Below are 26,279 nucleotides of genomic sequence, written 5' to 3'. Positions count from 1 at the left end.
TGTTGTTTTCTTTACGCGTTTCGACAGACATTCTTTAAAGGTGCTATATGTAAGTTTTTTGCTATCGCTATAACCAAGGTTAGCATTAACAGCTATTTACTTACCAGTCTAGAAGAAATGTTACCAGCTCATCACCACCACCCGCTCCCAGCAAGAAACCACGCTCGACGGGGGAGAAAACCTTGGCTACATATAGCACCTTTAAATGACTTTATTTGCACGTCGTTTGGCAGTAACATATCTGTAATTGCTCAGGTATCATGTAGTCAAGAGTTACATGTGTGTGTTTACATATTCTTTTACACTGGGGGTTGAGGTGCAGAATGTGTGTGAGTGTGTTAATTTGTGCGGCTGGCAATAAAACGTGTGTAATCAATGTAAAGTGTGAACTGCTCTGCTGAAACACATTCATTTCATGCATGAACTCCAGTGATGTTGAGTTCATTGTTTTGGACGCTGATGCTTTTTTTTTTTTTTTTTTATTTCATCCTGTTTTCGTTAATCAGCAGTAATTAGTATATATAAAAGTTAAAGATGTAATACATGAGTACGGTATGTACTTTTATCACAGTTTATCACTTACTGAATGAAAATTCAAATCCATAAAGTTCAGAAATAAAGAAAGAAGTTATTCCTTTCTTTCATGCTTTTACACTTCTTCAACCGTCCTATAAATAACACAGACAGTGACACATTTCTTCCAAAATGCGCATTATCTATGATGAAGTCCATTTAAGATGCAGACTCAACACATACATATACCCACCATTCATTCATTTCATATCACTACCAGAATTTCAGTTCAGTTCAATCTCGTCACTTTCTTCCCTGCAGGAAGGAACTGTACTCATGGGACTCATTGTTGAAAATTACATTCAGCAGTGAAAAGTCAATTACATGCTGCTACTTATGGTGACAAAAGTGGGTTGAAGGCACATCAGCACAGATAGCACTTGTCATTCATCCTCAGGGGAGACAAAGACAGCTGCCACAATGTTCCGCTTCCATAATTGATCATTAACCATAATTGTCAATTCATATGGCAGTTAATGGAACATGTAAATGCAAATACTAAAAAAATAGAAAAGTTAACATATCACCAAGTGCATTTTTAATGAAAGTGTCATTGTGTGAATTATAATACAATTTATTCATGAGGGCATTAAGTGTTGTGTGACCTACTGTACAGGGCTTAAAATTAAAGCAAAAGAAAAATCAGTTGCACGGTAAAAGTTTTGTTTTACATATTTCTGAGGCGACAGATTTCTCTATTTCACAGCTGCAATTGTTTCTCAAAAGATTTAATTCAGATTTTGTTAAGTTTTGCTAATTTGTATTGATGTATGAGTGTGTACATTTGTGCACATCTGCCATCTACACACTTATTAGGATTTATTTTCCTGTGTAAAAGAAAAGTGTAAGGTGCAAAAAGGGATCAAGAGTGAGTGGAATCTTTTAATTAAGATTGTTTGTTACAATTTTTATATAAAAGTATAGTGCAAAAACATGTTAGTTGTTAGTCCTCGAAGAAACAGCATCTGTGATTGAATAGCTGTTGGAATGCAACAGCTGCATAAAGCAAACAAAAAAAACAAAAAAACAAAACTAAAAAAACAGGTTGCCTAACGTAATTTAAAAAAAGGCAGAACCAATTAACTACCAATATGGGAACATAAAGATTTGGCCCACAAGCAAACAATCCTTCCTGATCCACAATAGCTCCACACAGCTGGGGACAGGTTAAACGGCTGTAAAGCAACTCTCATAAAGTTCACAACCCCGGAAAACCGCAGGACGGCAATGAACCCTCAGAAAACATGTTGTTCTGCCATCCATAAGCAGGCAGCCTCCCAACATGAAGACAGGTCAGGACAGGTGTGAACTTTGATGAACTCTATACTGTCTGGTATCCAGTGTGCTGCTGTTTAATGTAATTATGTGTTCAGTTGCAGGATTCAATTATATGTTCCCAATTTTATGATTCAAAACCAACTGTGTAGCAGGGTGTAAACAAATAGTAATTTATAATTTCCCCCCTCTTGGTGCAACCACTGAAATATCATTCCTTCAAATTACATTACATGAAATTAAGGTAAATTAAGTTAAATGATTAAATAAAAATGATAATGTAGTGATTTTCCACTGTTTTGTGTTGTAGGCTTTAATAATACGAACAACAAAAAACAAATGATAATTAAACTACTCACTCTGGCTCACCCTTGGCCTGGGACCAAGTTAAAACGGATTGTTACGTAAAGTCTTTTCATTCTAATATTGTTTGTGAAAATACCTTACGCAAGTTTTTGCCATCACCTAGTTGACCTCCAATTTGCCTGCTGGTAACTTTTGTGACGTCAGCCCGTCAGACACACCTGAGAAAACACAGGAAAGTTGAAAGTGACATGTTTTTGTTTGATACTGTCTATCCTAAGCCTGTCTGGCCACTTTCTGTCCGTCACACGCGAGTGAATTCATGCAACAAGTGACGGGTCACAAATTTTCATTAAGTAGTTCTGAAACTTGTTTGAGCAAGATAAGTTGAGAAACTGGAAAACACTGGGCACTTCTTCTGCTGAGTCAGCCTGTTCTTTCCACAACATTTCCCTTGTGAATTTATAAGAAATCAATGAGGAAACTGTAAATGCTCACAAGATTGCAGTCTGGCATGACACTTAAAAATACAATTTGGCCACGAGAAAGAAGGAATCCACAGATGATCATGTGACACACTGAGCAAATACTTTATCTTACAGCTGTTTTCGGGTTAATATGAGAAAACGCTCACTGGAAATCATGTTTTATACATATTGTGTTTTGCTCACGCCATGTGTTACTGAGTGCCATGGATGTTTTTATAACCCAACAAGGAAAATGTGTGACTGTGACAAAGACTATTAACAATAATACTTTCCTACTCCAACCTGTTTCAAATTGCACAATGTTGTAATGTCTTTCTTAAAAACACAGAAGCTGAGGAAAAAATATTTTTCCAGACATTGAGTAAACATTCACAAGACAGAATGGGTATCTAATCTATGACTGCAACAAATTCTGTTCAGCCACACCACATTCAGCTGGATTGCTGGAATTCTGTAGTTTAACAATGAGGAATCCTGACTACTATTTATTGGCCTGCACATTTTTGTTCTGTATTTCAGGAACGGCTGCCATTTTGATACCTTAGACATCCTCCTCAGCGAGCCTGGAACCCCTTTTTCACAGCTGACATCTGACATGTCAGGAGAAGCATGGGTGTAATTAATAACATCACTGACATCTCAGTTACTTGTGCTGATCTATTTTCACAGTGCTGGTGTTGTGCGTGGCTCACTGACATACTTATGCAATAGTGTTATTAGTTACGCCTGTGTTTTTCCTGATATGACAAGTACATTTTGGATTGCACCTTCATTTTGTTAGAAATGCCTTGAGCGTCCATTCTCCATCTTTCTGGTAAGTAGTAGAACACTCGGTTCAACAGAACAAATAACTAGTATAACAAATTTGCCAAGTGCGTCACCGGTATTAAAATCTCTGACGTCCACTTAGCTTTAGCTGCTGTGCAAACCAAAATGACAAAACAGAGAAGCACGTAATTTCTTACACATACATTTATAACTCATAATGTGGTACAGATGAAAGCGTTTACACAAAGCAAAGAGAGATACCCTCCCAAAATATGGTTGAGCAAATAAATTACAACAGCTTTAAAAGTGCTCGTATGTAAGCTTTTGCTATCGCTATAGCTACCGTTAGCATACTTACCATCCTAGAGGAAACACTGCTAATTCAGGATCAAACTTCCTTCCTTTACTCACCAAGAGCTGCCTCCAGCGGCGGAGACGGAGTCACAACCAACCGCTCCAGTCAAGGGTAGATGTCCAAATATCCGTCCTGTTTCATTCGTGATCGTCCCGTATTTGAAAATGAAATGCTGTGTCGTGTATAATTTGTCCCATATTTTGGTACACATTTCACGTGTAACATTTCATTTATAAACCATGTCCTCAAAGTGCTGTAAATAAGGTAATGTCAAGTGGAATGGAGAAGTTTGTCAATGAGCAGTAGACTGTCAGGCTCTGTGTGCCGTGTCTTGTTATAGCGCATACCATGAACGTTTAGTCTGAACCTCAGTGGCCAGGGTAGGAATCTGATCCGTGCTGCATGTCATTCTCTCTGACAATCATCTCAAATACTAATTAAAAATCAGTATTCAGTATTGCTGTAGTCACAACATGATGATATTTCAGGAAACAGAGGACATTTCCTGTTCACGTAGGCTAAACAAATCAATACATTACATTTCTCGACTCTTGGACGAACTGCAAGTCGTCCTGGTGGTTACGAAAATGATGTGAAATTCATGTCCAAGTACACTAAATCAGTAGATTACATTTATTGACTATCTCATGTATTCCCAAATTGCTGGGTTGGGTGTTCATCACAGCGGCATCTGTAATACCTGCTATTCTGCTAGTTTTCCATTACATTGTCCTTGTTTTTTTTCACTTGTTTGTGTGTTTCACTACCTGGCGTGTCACAACAAAGGAAGGGTTTCCCCTTTTATATTAATACAAATAGGGCAGTGACAGTTATTATCATCATCTGTTTTCATATTCTGTTGCACATGTCTTGTTCCTGACATGACTTGCTGCTGTGGACACCCAGCCAACCCCGCCCCACAGCACGCAATAAAAAAGAGACTAAACCTGGATCTGGGAACAATGTGTTGATGTCAAGAAGTTACAATGGCTCATATGTGAAGGACGTTATCCCACATAAGCTTTCTTATTGAAATGTATCAAATTTCTCAATTGATGCTGTCAGATTTTATAATCCAAAAGTCTCTATGCCCCAAGGATCATGATCCATGGTTATAATTTAGTATAATCTTTTCACATTTAATAATAAAAGTTTCACAAGTGAACGGTTGTTGTTCATCATTTGTATATGATTGGCCCGAAAGGAAACCCTCTACCAGCTCTTTATAACACAAATCTATTCCCAAGGTTGTCTGGAGTTCATTTCCCTCTCTGTTTACATCTTAAACTTCCTGCAGTCCACTGACAGCTCTCTTCACATGGGCCAAAACTAGAACAGAGGATGAGGAATGTTTGCCACACAAAAGGGAACACACACTGACCGCAATGGAGGAGGGATGGTTGCATAATCCTTCAAAAACTCTACCAAATAACTGTTGAATCCGTATTTGTGGAAGAAAGTAATATGACCATGAAAACGCTGCCGTAAACTCTTCCATAAACTCAACGTCAACCTGCAAACGGCCTTGTTGTCTTTGTGCATTTGTGGAGGTTTACTGAAGTCTTAGGAACCACCCTCATCTTAAAGTACTGCCACATTAAACTCAACATCTTTCATTTGCTGCTATGTTCACTTGCATTCTACATATACAAGAGGTTAAATATAGATCAAAGACGGCCTTTTCCAGAATTACAGCTGCATAGCATCATACTGAAACAACATGGCTATTCTGTGCATTTTAATTTAACTTTATTTACATCTACTAGAGCTCTTGAAAAATGTGTATAAAGAGCCACACCCAGTACCCACTGGGTGTTGCATAAAAGAACACACAATTGCACTAAAGTCTATTTGTTTTCATTTTGGGCTACCAGAAATTCAATTTATATCAAACTATAAAGACCAGTTTTAGATTTTAGAAGTAGAGAATTCTGGACTGCTTCATTTAATGTACTGATTATTGTGAAAAAAAAATTCTCTTTTTATCTTAAGATTGTTCAAACAGACGATCTTGTGACCGGTAACCACTGTCCATTTTCTGTATTGTGCAGGTTATGCAACCGTCTCCCCTTTGACCCTGCATGTGTCACATGTTAGGGTCGGAGGCTGCAGGGCTTTAAATTATGTGCAGGCGCTCGCTGTGCAGTGGTGCCATGAACCGGAGTATCGGCGTAAATCCGAAACCAGGGGCCTGACCTGACCTTTTGTCTTTAGAATAAGATGTCCTGAGTTGGCTGCATTCCTAAAGTGGCTTTGATCCACTGGGATACAAACATGACTGACACCGCCTTGAATAAAAACAAGAGGTTCTCAAGTGATCACTCACAATGGCCAAGACCTAAGCCACTAAAATACTAACTGTATTGTTTTAATTATACTGTCTTTACTTTCAATCAAATGCACTTGAAAAACAACCAAATCAGATTTAATGTGCTTTTTCGTATGGTATCATGGAAAAAGGAAACAGAAAATAATTTGCAATCTGATTCTGAAATGCATGAAAAACATTTTATAACAAATGAACTGTTCAGAGCAAAAGTATAATTTTAGGTATGACTTGTTCTTTTGTTTTTATTTATCACTAGACAGACAGACTAACTAGATTTAGTTACAATATATCAAACCTACAGCTTGGATTAAGGTCTGGCTCTCCAACATCGTCAGTCTCCCTTCTGTATACTTAAAATTCAGAAGGGTTCATCGGGTTCATCTTCCAAATAGCAATATCACTAGCTAGGTCCTTGTCTGTTAAGATTCTCCTTTATTCACGTCATAGTGCAATACGAAGGCAACTGGACCTGATATGAATCATTCTACATTTCGCAAGAATCTCAAGCAGATCCAGTTGCCTTTGTATAGCACTTCGGAGCACTACTTACTTGGCAGTTCAATAATAACATTTTCAACCAATTATGGCAGGGAGATTGTTGTGTCAGAGATGAGTGTTGCAAAGGTTTGTGCTGCAACCCACACAGAGAGACATGGAGAGTCATGGCTGCTGGTAAAAACGAAGTAAACACTTAGAGCCAAAAATCCACTCACGTCAAACCCTCTGACCTCATTTCTAATGTTGACAATTTAGAGGATTATTGTTTGGCCATCACGTCAAATGTGGACTAAAATAGAACCCTGTTTGTACAAGGACAAACGTAACTACTGTACGTCTAATATACAAAGGCTCAGTCAAAGATTAATTTGATTATGTATGATTCAAGTGTGGCGCAAAAACATCTTAGTCTGTGAGGATAGACTTTGTACATCTGAGGAGGTCCCAGAGGCAAGAACTGTGTCCACTAATCATCATATGGGTAAAGCATACTGACACACAGTCAGCCAGAAATAAAGGTGTAAGGTAACTTGTATGATAATTGTGCAGGCACAAACTGAATAAAGTATTACAAATTTCAATAGGGCACAAAGGCAGCAATTAGCCACTCCGGCTCTGACAGGTTGTAACAAACCCATGCACACACTATAAAGAGGTCACACTGTACTTTCCACAAAATAATTAAATAATAAGTAGTGTGAAGGAAGATATCATTGAAGTCATGTTTTAAGTTGTGTAAAGTGTCCCTGAAGCTAGTAAACAGTTTTCTTACGAGCGGTAGCAATAATGTCACATTTTGTATATTACATAACTGTCCGTCATCAACAATTTGCAACTCTTTTGAACTACTTTTTCTGGCAAAAAAAAAAGAAACAGAGCAATTCCTTGTTCATATTTCCAGGAATATGCAGTTCATAACATAAAGAAAAAGTCTGACATTTTCCTCCTTCAGCTCTGACTTTAATGTTGACATGATGAATACGCTGACTTTCAGAGGACACACAAGTTGTATATGTCTGCATGAAAAGCAGTCGGACCAAATTATTCCCCTGCATGCAAACCCGACCGCATTGAGGCAGAGCTTGCTTATCCCAGCACAACACCTGAATTTCCATCTGAAACAGATGTTCTTTTTTTCTCTTTTTTCATTGCATAACGCTAGTAATCCAACATAAACTCTTCTCTTGGCTGCCTGGTTTCAAGTAAGCTCCAATCGAAAGTTTAATTCCACACAGAAGGCTCTTCCCGCGCTTTAATATTTAACTGTACTTTACGGGTTTGTGACGTGGAGCCACTGCCGCTTTGACTCAGAGTTTATGGTTCTTTGCCTTTTTTTTCTAAAGTCCGGCGGAAGCCAAAAATAGATGCAAGTCTTTAGTCATTAACAAATGAATGAATGTGAACACGTCCAGCTCAGAAGCTAGTGAGCTTTTAACCAGGGGTCAATGTTTGATATACGATTTCAACACCGAAACTGTGCTGAAAATTGGAAGCATTCGATGACATATTCCATGCTTTATTCATATACTTGTTACATCCACCCAGACATGTTACGGTGACACAACAGTGAAACCAGATCATGTACACTCTATGGTCACAGTGCAAAAACTCAACCCTCATTTTGCACGCTTTTTTTCAGGGGTAACTGTAGGGAACAAATAAACAAAAGGCAAATGAACAAGCCTAAACAGCAAACATCATGTTGGCAAAAAAAGTCAAATATATCTTCAGAGGTAATTTCCTGATTTGCCTAAAGTTGCGAACTGGAGATTTATTGCGTATCCATTTCAAATAAAAAGCCACACGCACTGTTGTAATTCTAGAACATAGTGTTGCTTAACCGGTCCCAAAATAGAATGACAGAGAGTGAGTCTTAAATGAAAACAGTAAATCAAGCCAAAGTCCTTAATTGTCTTCAGACTTTTTGTGAGCCTCTAGTCTTTGGCATACTAGCTGCACCGGCAGATGATTTTTTTCCACTGTGTTTGCGGCTGCATTAGCCATTAGCACAAGTATGATTGAGCTGCAGTAGCTGACCCTGCAGCCTCTTTCCATTGACATGCACCAAGCGTTCAGGTGTCTGGGAAGGAAGCATAAAGACTGTCTCTAATTATCTTGTGCAAAAGAGCCAATAAACACCTGTCCCTCTCCTCTTTACATTACATTAAACAAATGTCCTCTTCAGTCGATAACGCTACACATCCCTCCAGCCTCTAATTAAATGCAGAATGCATTTCAGACAGGCAGCATCGATCGGGACCATCGGTTTCACATAGAATCAGTTGTTTTGACACAGAGCACCAGGAGACACCACAGTTTTATGTGTAAAAGAGAGCAATGGGGAAGACACTGTGTTTACTCTAGTGCTATTTGATCTGTGGCGGTGGTTCTGGGCCAGAGCTGAGTCTCTCTCTCCTCTCAACGATAGATGGATGTGAGCCTGGTCTACGCACCAGGGAAGCCACATCATATCTAGTTACACACAGGCTGCACTGACTGGCTGCCAATCTGTCTGAAGGGAAACGCTACTAGGACAAACTGTTTTTCTCTGGCAGATTCCAATCCACTGGCAACCAGCTATTATTACTTCACTATCATTAGTGGTCACCCTGTTTTTAAACTTTTGGAAAATAAAAAAAAAGTTTGTGTACTTACTAACATTGAATTTTTACTTCCTAACAATGAGATTTGTCTTTCCTACGTCTGAGGAGCCAACATGCCAAATTAAAAGTAGCTTTGTCTGAAGTGGGCTCACTGCAACATTGTGCTGAATTTGACAAATCACATGCCTGTCAGACCGACCTCGTAAACATAAACAAGGCTCACAAAGCCGCACAGAAATCAGCATAAATGTGAATAAGTGTTGTGATGGAGTTGCTCCAACTTTAGAAAATGAAATCATCCAGGGTGTTGTTACAGACATCTCATCTGTCTTCCCTGACTGGATTTCCACTGAATAAATGTCTCCATTACATAGAATATATAACCTTCAAAACACGACCGTAAGGGGAAAAAAAACTCCAAATTTGGCCCACTCTGATTTCTGTGGTATTCCCCTTCAACTGCAGTGTGTTAGTGCCTTAGGCATTGGGAAAATTAAGCAGCAACAATTTAGTATATACACATTACATATGTAACTCTACATTCATTACTCATTCTTAACAAATAACTTGTTTCTGACACACCCAGATACTGTATTTGAATAAATTTTTCCTTGTAGTCTTTTCTGATGGGTGCCCATAGGTGTCAAATTCTAAATAATGAATCTCTTTTTATTGGTTCAAACTCCTGAGACAGTGGTTTTTATGTACAGACGGGTGACTAATTTAAGTAAAATCCTGGAAAATGAGTGGAAAAACAAGATGACAATGCCCCCATCCATTGGGCATTAGGGTGTCACTAACTGTTTTGATGAGTATGAAAATGGAAATCGTATGCTATGGCATTTGCAGTCACAAGATCTCAACCCAATGGAACAACTATGGGAGATTTTGGAGCAACATGTTAGGCAGCACTCTCCACCATTATCATCAAAACACCAAATGAGGGAATATCTTTTGAAAGAATGCTGTTCATCCCTCCAGTAGAGTTCTAGAGACTTGTAGAATAGACCAATAGACCAAACACCTTATGTTGGTTCTTCCTTTAAGTGTTAACCGTCTGTATGTCTGTGTTGTGCATGGAATGAACAAAAAACAAGTGTGTCAATGTATTGTATTATGTAAACATAAGGTTTATTGCAAATGTGCAGTCGTATCCAAACACCATAGTGAACAACCGTTTCCAGGATACTGTACAGCAACAATACCGTTATCTTTACAAACACATAGAAACTTTAGCACTAGCTACAAACAAGACTTCTCCCTGTGAAGTTTTACACATGGTCCTGGTTTGCTCGACTCCTGTTGTTGTTGAAAACAAAAAAACAAAACAAAACAAAAAAAAGGCGAAATCTTTGGTAGCTAGAAAACAACAACAACAGAGTGGAAACGTGTTCCTCTCTTACTACGGACAGGCACTGTTGTCATGCCATCGTTTTTCAAGTTGGCATCTGAGCATTTAAAAACGGACCAGATACTGGACGACGCTGCTAAAAATCAGGAGTGCATGTGCAGCGAGAAATGCAGGGGGTCTGATTGCTCACTCATCTCCACTGCCTTTACCTCAGGACGTTTTGACTGTTATTTACATTGTAGTTTTCCTTTAATGTGAAGAGCTAGGCAAACTAGGTGCGCAGATATGCCTGACGCCCCAGCATACAAACAAAATCTTTTAAGACCACTGTACAATGCTCCTATTTTACAACGACTGATTTTTGTTCAGAATCACAAAAACAGAAGATATAGCAGGATTAATTTCCCCCAAAAGCAGCAAGCCCCAACTGCAGACAATACAGGATTACATTATCTGAATCATTACAGTATACTGATCAGTCTACTGCAGCGGTCCACCAGCTCTAATAGGCTATACTGCATTAACCTCCACCTCTCTTGCCTTTAGCTTATCCTGTTGATTATTCGTGTTATGCATGAACAAATGTATATGAACACATGAGTAATACATCGTAGGTACAGGAAAAGTCTTCGTTATGTGGCTGAAACGTGTGGCTGGGAGTCCTTGAAACTTGTATTTTGTGACCGGACAAATCTGCACGATGGGGCTTTTCTGGTTGAGACTTGGAGGACCGTCTCGGATGGGTCTCCTCTGGGTGAGCAGGGAGCAAACTTCCCCCGCACACTTTCCAAGTTAGCACCTGCAGGGCCAGCCCGATCAACACCTCCTCACCCGCCCCTCTCTTGGGCAAAGGGTGTTTGTTGGAAGGGTTTGGCTAGGCAGGGAAAGCCCCCCACCCCACCCCTCTGTCTGTAAGCAAGCGCTCGTCGGTGACTAGTCAGCCCTCTCTCTATTCTTAGCGCTTTTGTCTACAAAGAGAGACTACGACAAAGAGTTGGACGGTATCAGAGGACGGGCCTGACACCGCACCGGTCAGAGCATCTTAAGTTCTGTTTTGTGCTTATCAGTGTCAGCAGTTCTTTTGTGTCCCATCGATCATTTACAGCCCTGATGCTTCGCCTTCATTATTTCGAAGGGATCTCAGCGGCGATTTTGTAATACTTTCATTCAAATGGAGGTCCATTACTGTAAGGAGACAGTGGCTCTGCCCGCCCCAAGGCAGAGCCACTTATACAGCAGAGCCAGTGCTGAGGTTGCAGGTCTTCTGCTGCTGCTGTTGCTGCTGGTCCGGGGTCACCTGGGCACTCTGATTATCCAGGGGTAACAGCACATCTGTCGGGATGCGAGACTGGAACTTCTCCAGCTGTTCTGGACTGGCCAAGTTCTTCAGCAGGTAGTTCTCCCTCTCGAGCTGGTTGTTCTTCTCCGCCAGCTCTTTGATCTGCTCTTTGAGGATCTCCACCTCCTCACGCACGGCATACATCAGGTGGTTCTTGACCAGATCCTATCATAACAAAGAGGAAGAGATGGATCAGTTTAGCTAGAAAAACAGATCCAATCTGAAGACCTGTCAGGCTGATCTGCTTGGTTGCACCTCTGACAGTTTGCTGTCAGGATATCTACTATTATGTCTGTTTACCTGCATGGATCTCTTGTGAAATACTGTATACAGTAAAGTATACATGATACAACATTGACACAAGGGTGTTTTCAATAATTCTCTATGCTGCCAAAATTTTCATCAGTCCCTGTTTTTTTTTTTTTTTTTTTGGACTTCTTACTGTCAGCTCCTGCACTTGTTTTCTACCTTGTCACATGAATAAAGCAGGAAGCAGCCAGTGCTGCCTTCACATGACAGACTGCCCAGTGCATTCATAGATTGCTGGTTTGGTGCTGAATGCATTGGGGAAAAGGGAATTTTTGGGGGAAGTCAGTAGTTTATAACTGATGTACAAATCAGTTTTTTTCATGACGTAATCTAGAGGTCAAAGAGGCCATCTAAAAAAGGTCACAGTTTAGATCCTTGTAATGTAATGTAGCTCTACTAGTACCTTGTCTTTTTTTTTTTTTTTAATTTCAAACCATTTGAATAAAAGCATCAATTCATGGTTGAATTGCTAATTGTGTATTTTAGAATTCAGTCAATGGAGATTTGAGCACAGATTGTTTCAAAAGGACATGCATGTAGTGTATAGTGCAGCCTACACTCATGTTTTTGACTGGTGTTTGTGTGTTATCTCAGCTTACCATCGCCTGTTCAATCTTGTTGTCGATGGCCACAACGCTAGCACCAGAGGCACTGCAGAAGAGAAGAGAAAAAAAAGGACCGTAAATGAACTGTTCATATCCACAACTAAAGTCAACTTAAAATCAGCTAAATTCAAAACTTTTCACAAGAGGCATAATGCTGGTGTTTCCTGAATTCACTGGTCCATGACAGTGAAACAGAAAGCTTGCAGAACAGAAAGGAAAACTGTTTACCCAGCTGTTATCTGGTTTCTTTTTTTGTAAAGTATAAACTGCATGTTGAGAGTTAGATTGGGCTTTTATTTAGGTTACAGTACAACAGCAGTGCATGAGGCTGTGGCCAAGTGAGAGCAGATAACTGGTCAAAGTCCAAACAAACAGCAACAGAAAGACAGCTGGGCAGACAGCATTTAGTGACATTTGGTCATTACAAACAATGTCAGACACTGCACACATTTATTATGAACCGCCATGTGAAAATACAGTATGTGGAGGCCTGCGGCAGAATGAGAAAAATAGGCTCGTGCACGGTCCGGTTACTAACAAACCAAACCGATTTGTAACGAAATACTGTGTTCAAGCGTGTGGTAACTGAATCGCATAATTACCTGTTGTCAAGTTTGACCGATACAACGTCTCCTCCGAGTAGCGAGGAGAAGAAGGAGATGGAGAAGTTATGCAACTGGTAGACGGCCACCTCCATTGGTGTTTTAGCGAACATCTCCGTGCTCATGTTGAGTACCAGACTCGTTTGGATTATACTTCTCGCCACGTTTGCGACTGGTTGGTTCAACTATTAAGTGTATATCCGGATTTGTTCGGTCTTTAGTAGCGATGCACTAACTCGCGCGCAGTGCTGTGTCGGTGTGTGAAGCTTCGCCGGTTTTTACAAGCGACTGTCTGATGCTATTTCTGCCACCGGCTGCTATTTGAATGGCTGGCTTGCTGACGTCATCTGACGCGTGCATATATTAGTCAAACGAGTTGGCGGGTCAGGTTTTATGGTTCGTTCTTGTACCCTAGGAAAAACCTGTATTTTAGAACTGAGCCGTGTAGCAGTGTGATAAATACACCCCCACGCCAACTTTTAACATAATAAACTCGGATGGCGAAATAAGAAAACACGCTTGGTCACGCACTACAACCCAAGTACTCACGAGGTCCGCTCTTGCTGTTTTGTGACACTTTTATTTTACTGTTTAGGGGATGTTTTTTTCCTCTGTGCTGACGACATTGTGCAGAATAAAGATTAAAATGTAGGCTAACACATAAAGCCATTAAATAAGATGCGATGATGTGTACAGCCTAGAAACATAAACTGCATCATATAGGTCAATGCATTAATTTCACAGGTACTACTGTATTTTACAAAAAGAAAAATACTTAATTACATCGTTAATTAACTTTTATTTTAACTAATTTTTTTGTCAGGACCTTTTGTCCCAACCAGTTAATTTATAAACAAAACAAAAGTCACTGGAACGGTGCATCTTAGGATGCATTTTAGCCTGTTAAAGTAAACAGAATTTGTTTTCGAAATAACGAGCGTGAGAAGGGCATTTGAACGCAGCACTCCATCTGCCCCGCTTCTGAACTTCTCGTCTGCCACAGACCGAAATTCATCTGTTCTCATTGCAACAACATCATAACAACCAACAGAGCAATTCTTACCATACCATGTCTGCACAAATAAGTCACTCGTGTTGCTAATGAATTAAAAACAAGACTTGGCGAAATGTCGCATACCATGAGGTTTTGTCTCATCTGATTTTTACTAAACTTATTTAACAGAATGTTTTAGAATCTGATGTCTTACACATTTTTTATTCATCAAGTCTTGGTTTTTCAACTGAAAGTATTTACAACCTAAAATCACTGCAAACTGTCCTTGATTCTACACGATAATGACAACACTTTGTTCCCATCTTTTAATTGTTGTTTGTTACAGTAGGCTATAACGGAATGTCCTGCACCCTCCTCACATATGCACAGGTCCTCTGCATAGGTACTTTTCCATCCGTTCTCCCGGTAAATTTCCCCTCAGTCTATATTTGAACTCTATCGGTCTCTAGTGGTGAAAACGTGTAATACAGCGGCCCGCAGTGGACAGTATTCAGCTCTGTTCCTACACAGTGTTTACTAAGGAATTTTCCATAAACCTTTTCCTGGCTCCATAATTTCATAGTTCCTGCAACTCCAGGTTGTTTTTCCTGCTTAGAAAACATATGGGAAATTCTCAAAGGACACTCAAGGACATTTATTGATTTAATACAGTTCATATGCCACAGTACTACTCCCTTTTTTCTTTTAGTTTTTATCGCTCTGCAGTTGTGTTGTGTGGAGTAAACAACAACACAGTCGAGGATAATTTAAGGCAACACAGACACGTTTTTGTTGTGTATACCACCACAGTTATGTTTAGTATCAGTATAGTATAGCATAATAGTCTGTCTGCTGGTGTATGACCTCCTGCACATCAGATAGTATTTTGAACTTGCATGTTACTGCATGTGAAACAGGTGCACTGAGCCTCATGCAAAGCTTAATAAACAATTTAGGGTAGAAACACTGACCACAGAAGACACAGAGAAGAACATAGGCAACCCGCTGTTATCTTTTTCTCTTTTTTTTCACAGCATTTTCCACTGAGCACTGACAGTTATTGAGCAATAGACCTTGTTTTCACTGAGGCGTTCATGCAGGTTTTAATGGCTTGAATGTAATTTCCCGGCGCCTCTCAGCTGTCACATTATGTTCCCTTTTGTTGTTACAATTATCTGATTCAATACTGATATTACGCTACAAATTTCTATTAGAGGGCCTCTATTGCAAAATAATTTTTCCTCCAAACACCAGCGACCCATAGAACCTTATCGGCTTATCAAAAAAAAAAAAAAACAACTTTTATGTAACTTCCCTGCTGAATGGTCCTCGCATCCAACAATAGTATGCTTAAAATACTCATAAGCCCATAAAATTCACATTTTCTCAGCTTTTTATTAGCTCTATTTTCTTATAATAACACAATAAAGTGATGAATAAAGTCCACACGTTTTTAACTCACAACTCTCCGTAGTAAACCAAATTCCTTGGTACATGGGCAAGGTCTGTCACGTTTTTTGGAGAAAAAGGAGTTATGTTACGTAACAAAACAATTAGAGTGGAAAGGCTGACTTTTGGTGGGCCTAACAAGGCTAAGCAGAAAGCACATTGACTGGGTATTAGGGCCCATAGTGCCTGTCGTCTCAGATTTCGTGCTGTGACAGTACAACTGCCAGGTTTAATAGCAGGCCCTGTTCTGGTGACGAGGGGCTGAGTTACCTTGCCCTGCTGTGATAGTCCCTTTTAGGAGGGGCGAGTCACACCGATTACCTGCGGCTCAGCTGAGATGCACACAGCAGACAGTGGGGGGCCTTTCTGCACTGGTCAAGTAAAATACACCTAATGAGCCAGAGACAGCAAAATGATGACAGTGTAAACTAGGATGCTCATAACCTTCCTGCTTTATTCACTGTTCAACAACAGCTTCAACACAAATCTTAACAAGACAAAGACATTTAAACACAATGTTTTAGGTTAAATTGTAGCAGCATGCTTGTAAACATTTCAGTGCCACAGATATTGACCTATCCTACCTTTACAAGAAATGAAGTCCCTCATATTTCGGTGGAACACTTACTGCCTAACCATGTCAGTGAGTCACTCTAAATCTAGGCTTTGGGCCACGGTTTCCATCAGATGTCCCCTGCACAAGAGCCAACCGCATTATATAATACTGTGATTCAACTGCACCAAAGGCTGAAGAAGAATGAGGCAGAGACATGCCGCCAGCCTCCTAGCTTTTGTTTTGAGCAGCCTTTTGGGGGTTTGACGCACAAAATTTAAGATGTAAACAATACAGCTCAATAAAAAAAAAAAAAACAGCGCGATCAAATTCAAAGAGAAAAAAAAACAATAGTATTGGTTTGAGATCACTTCTTGGGCAAAAGGATGCTTTTTCTCTTCTTTTCACTGTGTGTCCCATCTGTACTCTCACGATTAGGAATGCATGGCGTGTATGAGGGAGTGGCCTGAGAATACAGGGCCGCCATAGGCATCAGCCAGAGGCTGTCTCAGAGGAAGCTGTCAGTGTGGGCAACAGGACTCGTTACAAACAATGAATACTGAACACCAGGACAGCCAGAGGCAGTCAATTTTCACATCAACAAGTCAAGCACGGCAGCTAACAATGTGCATATGAGTGCAATGAATCACCATTAGTGGAAATTTAGACAACTTTCAACTACAAGATCATCAGGGTTTACATCAGAGAAATGAGATGTGTTACTATGGCAGAAAAACTCTTAAAACAGTAGGAGTTAGTAAGATTGAAAATGAAGAAAACTTTAACAGTTTACTGCTTCAAACGAATGCAGAGATTTGAACATACACTGATACACACTGAGTAGAGCTTTAGCATGAGCCTTTTCATGACGAACACTGCACCCACGGTTTTATATCATTTAGTCACTGACACACAGCCGTTATCATCCGTCTTCTCCTGAATTGTCTTTAATGTGCACATATGTCACTGTCACACGTCACTGTCATGCCAAACATCCACTTACACACAAGATAAACTCTCTGACTACCCCCTGCTGCCCCCACTTACCGCCGATCTGGCCTCTTGAACAGACTCGGTGAGTAAGGGGGAGAGTAGCTCATAGCTCTCTCGGGATAGCTGAAATGCTGGTAGTGACAGCAGTATCTCGGTTCGGCCAAACGGAGGGCGCATACCATCCTGGGAGAAGGCGGCCTAGCCCCAAAAGAGGCGAATTCTGCGGGACGCGTCTGAGACTGTCCCATCTTGGCTTCCAAATGAAGGGGCTGTTCAAGAGGCAGCAGCCCTTTGACTGTTTGCTCACTGTTCTGCTGTTGTTTGTTCTCAACAACTGTGTTCTCACAGCACAAAGAGACAATTGAGCACTGGCGATACCTCTGGATATGCAGCCATAACTGTGAGTGCCATGCTCAGACTGGCACTTGTATGATGTGTCTCCAATTCAGTGGAACACAATGGCCCCAGAGTCAGAATGAAAGTGACAGGTTGGCACCAAGTGATTCATATATATATATATATATATATATATATATATATACACACACTGCTGGAGTGTTGCCGTTTCAGGCAGACAAAGAAAAAAATATTCCTTATACTACTTCAACTGAAAGGAACAATCATCATGTCTATCTAGATACTTTGTTTAATCAGTAGTGATATGTCTATAGATTGGTCATTATTCCATGATGTGAACTAGGTGTCGCAATGCATTGGTACTGAGGATAACAGTGATATTGAAAAAAGGAAAAATTGATATAGTGTTAATAATATACATATAATAATATCATTTATCAGTTTGTCTGCTTGCCTTTTCACTATCCATTTAGTGCAATTGCTCTTTTTGTACGCTCTTGTACAGTTATGGTCACAGACTCTCTCTCCACCTCCCTACACTCGTATTTGAGTCTAATTCAAATAGTTAAGAGATGATATTGTGAATTATTTTTGGCCACGATATGGTGAAAATCTGATATCATTTATAATGGCCACTTAAATGGAACCGTTTCAGAGTTCCTCGCCACCGGAGAAATTGTGACACAACGACTTCTGAGTGGTACATAAAGTCAAACTGAGGCAGATTGAGGCAGATGAATTAGTTGAGTCTTATATAACATTTCAGATTATGCTTGTGGCATTCCTGATCCCTTTAACACTTCTAAATTCTGATTAAGTAGGTTTGTCAGTCCTTTTAATCCTCCTTGTCATCATGGGTGTAATTAATGTAGTAATGTTTGGAGAGCTATTGCTGCTGGTGAAGGTGTAACAGCAAATGTGAGCTGCTCTCACCATGATTAATTACCTGGTGTTTTCTAGTTTGACAGGTTGTCTCACAGTTTTGTTTCCATTTAATCCATTTCACTGACAAGTGGAGGATTTTGATATTTGATACTGTACACAGACTGGGATGCCCAGATGACTGAGGTGTTAAATGACTGACAATCATGTAAAACTAGTTCCTGCCTTTGGTGGATAAGATTTGACACGTATCACTATATAAGACTTAATGTTGTAATTGTCTGTACCTAGCGACCTTTAGACCTAATGAAATTAATAAGTATGTGTAATTTGCCAGTTGCTGTGATTTGGTCAGGTCAATTCTTAACACACAGTCTCTATATCAACAAAAGGTCATTTATATTTCCACGTACTTAGCACTGGAATTTCAGGTTTACTCAGATCAGTTTCTATCAATCACTGATCACAGTCATCATTCAGGGTTATTGGACAACAGCTCATTGATGTTCTTGCACAGCATCAGCAGAGGGGATGGATAACTGGTGTTGGGCATGTATAGACCCATCATGTCAGGAGCACTTAATTTAAAATGGAGAACATTTAATCCTTTTGTATTCAGCTTAGTAGGTCAAACTCAGATGGACGTTTTTTTTTTCTTTTCTTTTCTTTTTCATGTTTTTTTCACACTGCTAAAAACATTAAGACGCCCAGCTGTTTTTTCAGTACTGTAAGCAGTCCCGAGCTTTAGATATTCAAATGCATATATGTATTTTCACAATTGTTTGCCTCCAGCAAGTGACGAGTTTGCTGACACTTTCCCTCTGATGAAACCCCATGTAACTTGGTATATCTGTATATCCATGTTTCTCTACAGTCTACTGCAAGCTCATGGAGAGCTACTTGTGTTTTTGGTTTTGTGCCACACTAGAAGTGTCATGTAATTACATGTCCTCTCACAATTATCTTGTCACACGCACGACCAATGCTGTCTCTACAAATGGCTACAAGAAAAACAAAAGTGACTGACAAGGTGATTTGTCAACTTCTTGTGCAGTGTTTAGTCACAGCAATTTGTTTCCACAGAAAGGCACCAAGTGAATCAGAAAAATTAATTAGATTTTTGCTCATGAACAAAAGGTCATAAAAGGTTATAAATCTGGTGTGTATGGAATTACAGTAAAGGGAGATTTCACATTGTATTTTAAGGCCATAAAAGCTCCAACTATATGTAATGAAGTTAATATAACTATCAGTCTGAGCTGCTGTGTGAAGCAATTTTACTAAATGTTAGTTGCACGCTCCAAAAGACCAACTCTTTAATAGGGCTGTGCTTAGCTACAGAAAGGTTTATATTTTGATTTCCATAGTAGGAAACATTGGACCACTTCTTCCACTGTTTTATCCTAAAGGCAGCTGCTACAACCCAACAAGCAGGTGTGTGTGTTTGTTCACATCCGTACCTTTCACCATCTGTGGGCAATTGTATTTAACTGATTAGCTCCTTGATAGAGAATCTCCTTTGCTATTTAACATCTGCCTGGGTGACATTGCTGATCTTTTTTCATTACCACTGAGAAGATAAGGCAGGAACTGCCTCTCACTTGCCTTTTTCAGTCTCCCAAGACAACAGAAAGATCCACTTTAATGCTTTGATTACCAGAAATGACCAAACTTAATTTCAGTTAATACAAAATGGCATACAGTTCATTTACAGTCGCCTTTAACTGGAACTAATAGCAGTTTACAACAGGGTAAGCAGTACTGAAGCAAATTGTGCTGTGCAGTATATTGCCGTTAACAAGCTTGGGGTCTTGCAGCATCTGGCACCAGCCTGTGATTCAGCAGAAGTCAGACAGCTTCAGGCCATAATGTAAAGATATGCCTTGTGCTCTAACGGGTGAGAATGTCCTGGCTACATTTACTGTGAAAATACTGAAATAGAGCCGAGTCCCAGAGGAGTGTGTTGACGTTGAGTATCACAGTATGGCGATAAACGGAATAACACTATGTTCTAGTCCACAGCCCATAGGATTCCCATCTGTGTTTTAGTGCAAGCACATGAGTGTACACATGAGAACGTACACACACGTGAAAATGTCCGCTCTGAAAGATAAGGGATTAAACTCTCAGGGTTTGGATGCAGTTAAGTGATCTCACCAATGGCTCTGCGGATGCTCTACAAAAGGTCGAAGGTTGTGGACTCAATTGGCCAAGCAGTGTTAAATAGCAGCGAACTTTGCTATTAGCTATGTCGGTGCCCTTTGACTCGTCACGGGTCGACTAGTTAACCACAAAATGTTATGAGAGAGCTGTTGGGCTGTTCATTATTTTCTCTGGTCTAGTGTACTTCGGCAGACACCATTAAAAATTAATTGGAGTTTCTAATCTAAAATATCTATGATGTTTTAATATGGTAAGATAAAGCTTTTGTTTATAAAACACGTTGCATTTACTTACAAAGCACGAATAGTGATAGATCCAAAACACACTGAGGCTGTCACTTTGCACGACACCTGTGACAAATACACTGTTGCGTGGATCATGTCCAAGAACAAAAGGTTACAGAGTTCAGTGCCATCTGTCTATATTCATCTGCCTATGTTACTTTAGTGTACTGTATACCTCAGCTGTCTGAGCTGGTGTGGTTGTGTGTATCTATGTCTAATCTGAGTTGCCTTCAGCCACGGAATGCAGACATTGGACTAATGGGTACACGCTGCACTGAAATCCATCACAAGACTGTCCTGACACTGAGAAATGGAAGCATGTGCTGTGAAACTGATTGACACACATAGAGTCTTTCTGAGGCAAAGCAACGGGCTCTACCGCTCTATCAGCTCTAAGTTGGCAGGTTTTATTTTTTTTATTGCAAGCTGTGCCATCTGTTGGGCTAAAATGTGCTGCATGTGGAAATTTGACATCGATAAGTGATTACAAAAATTGTTTTGGCACTGTATGTTTATTATAAGCAAAGACGACTGCCAGCATCTGTGCTGTGAATTAATAGATCTGCTAAATGATGGTTGAAAATCTTTAAGCAGACCCACTTAATTACTGTGTGAGTTTGTCGAGAGGGCAAATGACAGAGAAAATCAAAAATGGCTCATATCTGTCAGTGCAAAACAACAGTGTCAAGAAGCAGCGTTATCTTCAGGACAAATAGAAAGTAATTTTACTAATTTGTTTGTCTTTGAAAAAAATTGTAAGATCAACTAGCGCAGCCTGTTGTTCAAGTTAAACAATAAAGAAACAGGATGATTACACTCTTTCCTCTGCTTGCTTAGCTGCACATCGTTATTCCGTTTTTCTTCTTCTCTAAAACGTCCCTCAAACACAACACTCGCATCTTTTTTCCAGTCATGTATCTTGGCTGATTTTGCAGCTGTGTGACCCGAGTCACCATCAACTGGGACAACACTGGAGGGAGCTGGGCCCTCGATGAGCCGTCCCCCGGTGCGTGTTTGTGTGTTTGCGTGTGTTTTTGTTCGCCTGTGTGTACGCTGATGCGTGCGGTTGGCCACACGCTTGCATACGTGCGTGCTCATGCACGTCTGGCCTCGTCAGCGCGGTCTGGATTTAACTGGATGATAGGCGCCCCGCTACCTCTCGCTGTCAGTGTCATCTAAACACTGAGTCGTTCCCACAGACTCCAGCAGGCTTCTCCGCTGAGCATTAAAGCTAATCCTTCGTCACCTGCGAGATGACAATGGAGCAACGACTAAGTTCCCAGGGATAATTTGATACAAGTCATTGGCGGTCATTGCCGAAGGAAAGTGCATCAGCAGGTTAAATCTATCAGCAGAACCATAAATCATGCATGCAATAACTATTGTTTGATACATCAGCAAGGACTTTCTTGTGAAATCAGATACAAAATCCCATTGTTTCTTAAAAGTCTGAGATAGCAGTGACCACGGCTGCATTTCTACGAAGTTACTCAAATGAGCCTGAAGAAGTTTCATCCACCTGTTTTCCACTCATCTCTTCGAACCAAACAAACCATATTATCCTCCTTCAACAAGACCACAGGAATTACTCAGAACTCATAATTCAATCATGCTGTGACTCCAAGAGGGGAGCTGTAAATCCAAACTGTGACAATGGAGTAACATGCAATCGATCTGCTAGGGGTATATGTATAGCAATTACATGTATAAAATCAGGTTAAAATGTATACAGACGGAGAAGGAGCTGGGCTATTTTTTAAAGTGTAAGATCTTTTTGTTCTCTTACATGGTCCAGTTAAACGTCTATAGGCACATTTACGGGCTACTTAAGTGTTTAAAGAAGGAATATGAATAGAAACAGGACATTGAGTACTTCGTGGTAATGAATGTACTCTTACTTTAGCGCTTTAACGTTCACTCCAGGGATCTTACCCTCCGTGTTTTCACTTGCGGCAGCACAATTGAAAACTTGGATTGACTGCTATACACTCGCAGCATCTGTGCAGTCAGCCATTAAGCTATGCTGTGTTCATATGTAAATATGCACATAAATTTAGCCGAGCCACGCAGTTGTATTAAAACCATTCACAGGCCACTATTACTTTCTTTCAAAGGGGAACCTGATATCACTCAAAAGTGCAGCTGTGGAGTGGTGCAACAGGGAACTCATGTATATTCAGCACCTCACATAACTCTCCCCTCTAAATAACATCACGTATTAAAACCATTCAGCTCTGGGGTCTGAAAAAGCGCGGGGGCAATAGGTCTGCGCAGTCCCACAGAGGTACAGTGTGGATCCCATGCAAACAGAGAGGAGGGCCGAGGTCTGAGAGAACACGGTGTACGCAATGTTTCCTCAGCCTTGTCTGCGTGGTGAGGATCCCCTACCGACAGAGGACAGGGCGAGACAGACAAAGACGGGGCCAGATGTGCGGGCCCCCGTTCAGCTGAGTCTTAAAAGGAAACATGTTGCAGGTTTAATAGAAGAAAGCTTCGAGGAACGCTAATGAGAAAGTGCAATTAAGGCAGCCCCATCTCCTACAGGAGTAAAACTAAAAATGTATATCCAGATGTCGGCCACCCGCATGCAAACTGTAAAACAAATACGTTCGGGCTATAAACACGCGTATTACATAATCATTCTCGCTGCTAAATTCAGGAACGTTAAGGAGGACTTATTAGTGTTAATTACACTGCACTTTAAAAAGAAAAAAAAGTGAGAGCAGTAATTGCTGCTTTGAGGATGCTTTATCTCTTTCGTTAAATCCCTGATAAGGTCTTAAATTGTCACAGTATTAAAAGTATTAAATGGTTGGATAATGTACTAACATTACATTACATCACTTGGTTTATATTTTAACTGATGGGGTGACAATCATAAAGTTTTTCTGATCTCATTATACTTCACTTACATTAAAAGGTATTATTACATGTTTTTCTCATGATGCGCTAATCACCAGTGTACTTGTACGCATGCATGCACGTATGTATGTATGTCTCTTTTGTCCATTCTCGTTTTTTGTTTCCCACATCTGCCCTGGATCTATGTACTTTACACAACATCTGAAAAAAAAAAAAAAAAAAAAAAACATCTGTAAAATTGATGACATTCAGTTATACAACAAACTGTGTCCCTACGAAGTGCTGTGTTACAGTAGATCTGTCACCACACGGACAGTTTATATCTGATTCAACTGTGGAGATGCCCACATGGTTACTGATTTACTAAGAATCATTCACTTGCCTCCTCTCTGCTGGGCTGTTGAGCTGTTGTTGTAAGCGTGTATGTCTGGTACAAGCCTTTTGAAGAGCAGGAAGTCAAACTTGGCTCAGCTTGTGTCCTGAGGTCCAAGCCTGTTGTATACGTTACTGTATGCTACATTTATTACAGGTTAGAGTCATGTTTCGGCCACTAAAACACTTGTTTAGCCTGATTCAAGTTGTCCCTACATTTTGAAGGCAATTCAGAATCTTCCAACAACCTTTCAAATACTGTTTTTTTTGTTTTTTGTTTTTTTTTTATAACTGATATCAGTCCAACAGGATTTTTAATGTAACACAAGAGCACTATTTCAGGATGTGACTCAGCCAGGGGAAGGATCAGCATCAAAAGCTGCTGTGTGATCCAAATAAACTGGGAACATGGTGATATCCAGCACTGTGCGGTGCTGGGAGAGGTTGTTTGGGAGTTCACAGGAACCCCAGCCTATCCTGCCTTCAAAAAGCCAAAAAAGCCGGCCCCTCAGAGAAAGACGCAAGTCTTGTAAGCTTCACTGATTGGTCAATTGAGTTTTTTTTTTCTTTTTTTTTCTTTCGGTCACAGTCCATTTGCAGACGTGCAGCAGAGGCGAGGAGAAAGGAACAGATAAGAAGTTGACTTCGGGATATTTGGTGACATTGCTGAATTCAGACTATCTATGGGACAAATGCATTGTGGGGGGCCACCTTTCCTTGCATGGATGCTAAAATAACAGGAATAAAGTAAATATACAAGCACCTACGATATCACAATAGCACATTGCATTCACTGAGTTTGAAGATGCCATCTCCATCAGTGTGGTTTTCTGGCTACTTTGAGCTGTGAGTGTTACTTTGGCAAAACAAATGAGGAGCTTGTCTTTTTCCAATGGGATCATTCTTGACAACACCTCTCAGCAACAGCTCATTGAGCACGCTGCTTTGTAAAGAATGCAAATGTTTGAACTGAAACGCTGTGCTGTAGTTGCTGAAAATCAAATTAACTGTGTGACTGCCTTGCATTCTGCAAAAAGCAAACTGGTTTTGAATAATTGCGAAATCATTGTGAGGTTGGAGCTTCATAGTTTCATAGGGAATATTTTTGTTTTTTTGCATTCAAATTCAAACATATGTGAATGATTCCCACTGAGTATAAGCTTAAATCCAGCATCACTTTCCCCATGATTTTCCAAAATAAAATAAATTTGAGGATTTTACAGCAAGATAGTTGTCTGACAGCAAAGTCGAGGTTCAAGCTCTCTTCCCAGAAACAAACAGGAAATACGTCCACTTGATGTGACTCTTGAACTTGGACTTGGTCAGAGGACACAAGACAAACAGCCTTTTTCGAGATGTAATTTTCCTGGTGTCGAAGCTGCACAGAAGAGCGAGTAAACACGATCTGCCATACCAGTCATTGTATAAAAGGCGAGGGTAAACAATGTCTGCTGGATTGGCCTGCTTCCAGCGCGTACCCAAGAGGTCCAAAGTTCACTCATGAAACCACAGAACACTCTGGTGTCTGTTTTGCACGCACGCACCACACAGGTACACAATCGCACTCCCATGAAAGGAAAGGTGTGCGCTCAAGCGTGGACGCTTGCAACGCGGAGAGATTCATACCTTTGTATGCATGCAAAAAGGACACGAGTTATGTTAGCACACGAATACACGAGTTCATGGAAAACAGATACGCATATGCACACGATTTTGAGGTCACAATCGGCATATGCAGAAAAAAGTCAGCTCAGACACAAACACACACACACACACACACACACACACAGATGCATACAAGCAGGCAGGCACAAGAACAACACACTGTTTTTGTCTCTGTCTGGACGTGTAGATTTACAGTGTTTTGCGGGCGACCGCTCGCATTCTTAAGACACTGAAATAGAGAAATTCTTTACTAACTTGACACCTTTGGTCGGGCCGAAGTCTTTATTCTGCTGGATTAAATACACTA

The 26,279-nt window shown here is 40.3% G+C and overlaps 1 protein-coding gene across 2 annotated transcripts in view; it reads right to left on the bottom strand.

The window, feature by feature from the left end:
- Positions 1 to 10,301: 10,301 nt before the first annotated feature.
- tsc22d3 (TSC22 domain family, member 3) overlaps positions 10,302 to 26,279 on the bottom strand; it is a 35,274-nt gene continuing 19,296 nt past the window's right edge. The window contains exons 1-3 of one of the 2 annotated variants that reach the window (XM_056382879.1): positions 13,399 to 13,704; positions 12,791 to 12,842; positions 10,302 to 12,047 (exon numbers count right to left, since the gene is read on the bottom strand). In XM_056382879.1, coding sequence (XP_056238854.1) covers positions 11,772 to 12,047; positions 12,791 to 12,842; positions 13,399 to 13,523 — 453 coding nt within the window. In that variant the 5' untranslated portion in view covers positions 13,524 to 13,704 and the 3' untranslated portion in view covers positions 10,302 to 11,771. Of the gene's footprint in view, positions 12,048 to 12,790; positions 12,843 to 13,398; positions 13,705 to 26,279 lie in introns of those variants that run through there. The other variant, XM_056382878.1, reaches the window with a different exon arrangement.

Source organism: Seriola aureovittata, chromosome 8, assembly GCF_021018895.1.
Source record: "Seriola aureovittata isolate HTS-2021-v1 ecotype China chromosome 8, ASM2101889v1, whole genome shotgun sequence".
Lineage (NCBI taxonomy): Eukaryota > Metazoa > Chordata > Actinopteri > Carangiformes > Carangidae > Seriola > Seriola aureovittata.
Note: the sequence above shows the minus strand (reverse complement) of the source record. Positions and strands in the feature narration are given on the sequence as shown.